This window comes from Protobothrops mucrosquamatus, unplaced genomic scaffold, assembly GCF_001527695.2.
Source record: "Protobothrops mucrosquamatus isolate PMUCROS unplaced genomic scaffold, P.Mucros_1.0 scaffold_243, whole genome shotgun sequence".
Taxonomy (NCBI): Eukaryota; Metazoa; Chordata; class Lepidosauria; order Squamata; family Viperidae; genus Protobothrops; species Protobothrops mucrosquamatus.
In genome coordinates this window covers 564521-567861 of record NW_015386319.1, presented here as the reverse complement: position 1 = coordinate 567861, position 3341 = coordinate 564521, and the positions used below count along the sequence as shown (strand labels likewise).

Below are 3341 nucleotides of genomic sequence, written 5' to 3'. Positions count from 1 at the left end.
TAATATAATTTAAGACAGAATATAATTATTGTATTGTAAACCCTGTGTGTAGCTCTGGGAAGTCGGGGGGAAGGGAGGGGGGTGGGGAAGGGTGGGGTATGAGGGAGGTGGGGAGTTATATTGTTAAAATTTTAAAAATTTTCAATAAAAAAAAATAAAATAAAATAACTTATAAATAGATGGTGTAAATGTCTATGAACTATGTGGAAGATATACAATTGGGTGAAATAAATAGAGCAGGGGTGTCAAACTCGCAACATCACGTGACGTGTCGCAACGTATCATGACTTTTTTGCCATTGCCGACAATGGGGTGGGCGCAGTTTTGCTAAGATGCATCCAGCCCGCAGGCCGGCAGTTTGACACCCCTAAAATAGAGTAATACTGAAGAAGGCAGTAATGAAATGAATATAAGGCAGTTGTGTAATGTGGCTTCAAAACAGTCAAATAAAATTTTGAACTGCATCAATTGAAATAATACCAAAACGGGAAGCAGGTTTTTTTTGCCTTTGTTAGATTCTATCTCAAGTGTTATGTCCAGTTTTGGGCAACATATTTTAAGAAAGATTCAAAGGCAGATTCAGAAAAAGGCAGTACAAATGATCTAGGGACTGGAAAATATATCCTATGTAGAGAAAATAGAGAAGCTTGGTATTTGATCCTGAGAAAAAGTGACAGAAGTGTATATACAGACAGTCCTTGCTTAATAATTGTAATTGGGATCACAATTCCATCACTGAGGTGATCATAAAGTGTGAAGTCATTTGACCATGCTGCTTAGCAGTGACTTCCAGCAGTCCCCAGTTGCAAGGACCATGAAAGTCATCAAACAAGGACCTCAATATGATGGCAGCTTCTGACTTCCTGCTGGTTTCCCCATTGACTTGCTTGTCAAAAGCCGGCAGGGAAGGTTGCAAATTGTGATCATTGCAAATTGTGACTGTGGGATGCTGCAACAGTCAGTAATCCAGGCTGGTTGCTGAGCACCCTACATCATGATCACATAATTTTGGAGGTGCTGCAATAGCCGTTCGTAGATACTACTTGTTCCGCTCCTTTGCAGGTTTGAATGGTTGCTGAATGAGTGATTGTTAATTGAGCACCACCTATAATGGAACTGTCCATATACTTGAAAATATTTCATTTTCATTTCTATATGTCTATAGGTCATAGAATAATGAATTTAAGTTATAAGAAGGCAGATACCAATTATACTAAATGTTAGAAAAGGAACCTTTGCTAGCAGTTCAACAATTGCTTAGTGCAGTGATGGCGAACCTTTTAGAGACAGAGTGCCCAAACTGCAACCCAAAACCCACTTATTTATCGCCGGGTGCCTGGTGGGCGTGGCCCACTGGGTGGGTGTGGCTTTGCTCATGGCACACTGGGTGGGTGTGGCCAAGGTGGGTGTGATCACCTCGATGTTGCTTGTGGGAAGGGACACCTGTGGGGGCCGGGCAGCGTTGGTGGAAATCCAGGGGGTCTCTGGCAGGTGGGGCAGGGGGCAGGAGGCTCGTCCTGCGGGGTAAGGCAAGGCAGGGCAGGGGAGCCATTGTCGCAGGGCAAGGCGAGGCAGGGGCCGGGGCGGCTGCTGCCTGACACCATTGGCCCCTGCACACAGAGGCCAGCGAGCGCATGGGTACTGGGATGCATCCAGCCATATGGACCTCGGCGAGTTAGCGGGCAGCTGGTTGAAGAGGGACAGTTGCCATCTCTGGGGCATGGTGCACTGCCCACAGAGAGGGCTTTGAGTGCTGCCTCTGGCATGCGTGCCATAGGTTCGCCACCACTGGCTTAGTGTGTGGGCTTCCCTTTGGATAAATTCAAGAGCAAGCATAATTTGGATTCCTATATAGACTACATGGTTGGACTTGATGGCTTACATAGCCTCTTCCATCTGTATGATTCTACGTATAGAAACATTTGATGCAACAAACTTTTTTTCCTTCCTCCGCAGATGCTATATCAGCACCATCATGCCAAGTCCTAGGAACAGTCCAAAGAGCATTCGTGAGAGACGGGCTTATGGCAATAGGCTAGAGTTCTTGTCATTGCCAGATCAGAGAGGCCCAATATCCCCAGAAAATATGTCTCATCATAAAGACTCTCCTACTAGTACTGGCCCTCAACAGGCTTTACCCGAAGAGGACTGTATGAAGCTCAATCCTTCTTTGTGGGGTATTGCCCTGCATTCTCTTTTGGCTGTTGATTTGTGGGCCTCTAAACTACTGGGTATATGTGCTGGAGAGAATTCCCCATGGGGTAGTGTTCGTCCTCTCATGATGGTCATAGAGGTGTCAGGACATGGAATTCCTTGGCTAACTGGTACATTGTACGGACTTTACAGAAGTGGCAGCTCAGCAGGTCGTGAGGTGCTGCTCAATCTACTCTTTGGTAAGAGCCTTCTTTGCCTTACCCAGTAGAGTTTTGTTCCTTGTATTTGTTGTTTCTTTCTCTTGTGATGATTGGACCAAGATGTGAATAATATCAGAGAATTGATAGGGATAAGAATAATATTTTCATCTTTCTGTCCTTTGTTTTTCTTTGTAGATAGTTTCCATAATAATGGAAATCCTTTTATATGGATATGATATAATATTCTTCTCCCAATGCTGGTTTAAAAACAGCATTGTGTATTTCAGTTGAACACTGAAATACAGAAGCCCTAGAAATTAATTAAAATAGAACCAAAGTACTGATGTTTACAAAATGCCCTAAAATGCATATCTGGAAATTAAATAATCATCCAATAGAGCAGATCAAGTAATTTAAGTATCTTAAAATAGTATTTTGTGCCATAACAATATGCAGGCTACACATGGAATATGTAATACAAAAAGCTCAAAGAGTCGGGGGGCGGGGCCAGCTGTCAAGAAGAACGGGTGTGTTGGACAATTCTCCGGAGCATCTAACCCCGTTCCCGACTGCTTGACAGATCCTTTGGGGTCCCCAGTTCCCTGGAGGGGGACTGGGAATAACAAGGCGTCCTGGGGAGCGGTTCTAGGTGGCAACCAGGATCGTTGAACCCAGGAGAAGCTTTGACAAGCCAAGCGGAGGTGGAAAACGGCCGACAATGGCGGCCGTGAAGGAATGACAACTGTCAGCTGGCCAAAGTATAGCGGTGGAGTAGCTGGACGGTGACATGACAGTTCCAGTCAAATTTATCTGAGCAGTGTTCCTGGCTAGAAGGGATCCGGTGTGAGTCCGTGCTGGAGGATTTCGGCTGAATCTGACTGATTTTAGCAGCCTACAAGAGGGGAGGAGGGATTTCCCTCGCTCCTGGAAAAAGCAGCGAAAAGGAAGGTTTGGGCTAAAAGATTTGCCTGCTTACCTGCTTTGTTG

At 45.0% G+C, this 3341-nt stretch overlaps 1 protein-coding gene across 1 annotated transcript in view; it reads left to right on the top strand.

The window, feature by feature from the left end:
* The window catches only part of PLPP6 (phospholipid phosphatase 6), a 15847-nt gene that overhangs the window by 5859 nt on the left and 6647 nt on the right, over positions 1 to 3341 (top strand). Inside the window, exon 2 of the mRNA XM_015830450.1 lies at positions 1957 to 2393. Coding sequence (XP_015685936.1) covers positions 1976 to 2393 — 418 coding nt within the window. The 5' untranslated portion in view covers positions 1957 to 1975. The remainder of the gene's footprint in view (positions 1 to 1956; positions 2394 to 3341) is intronic.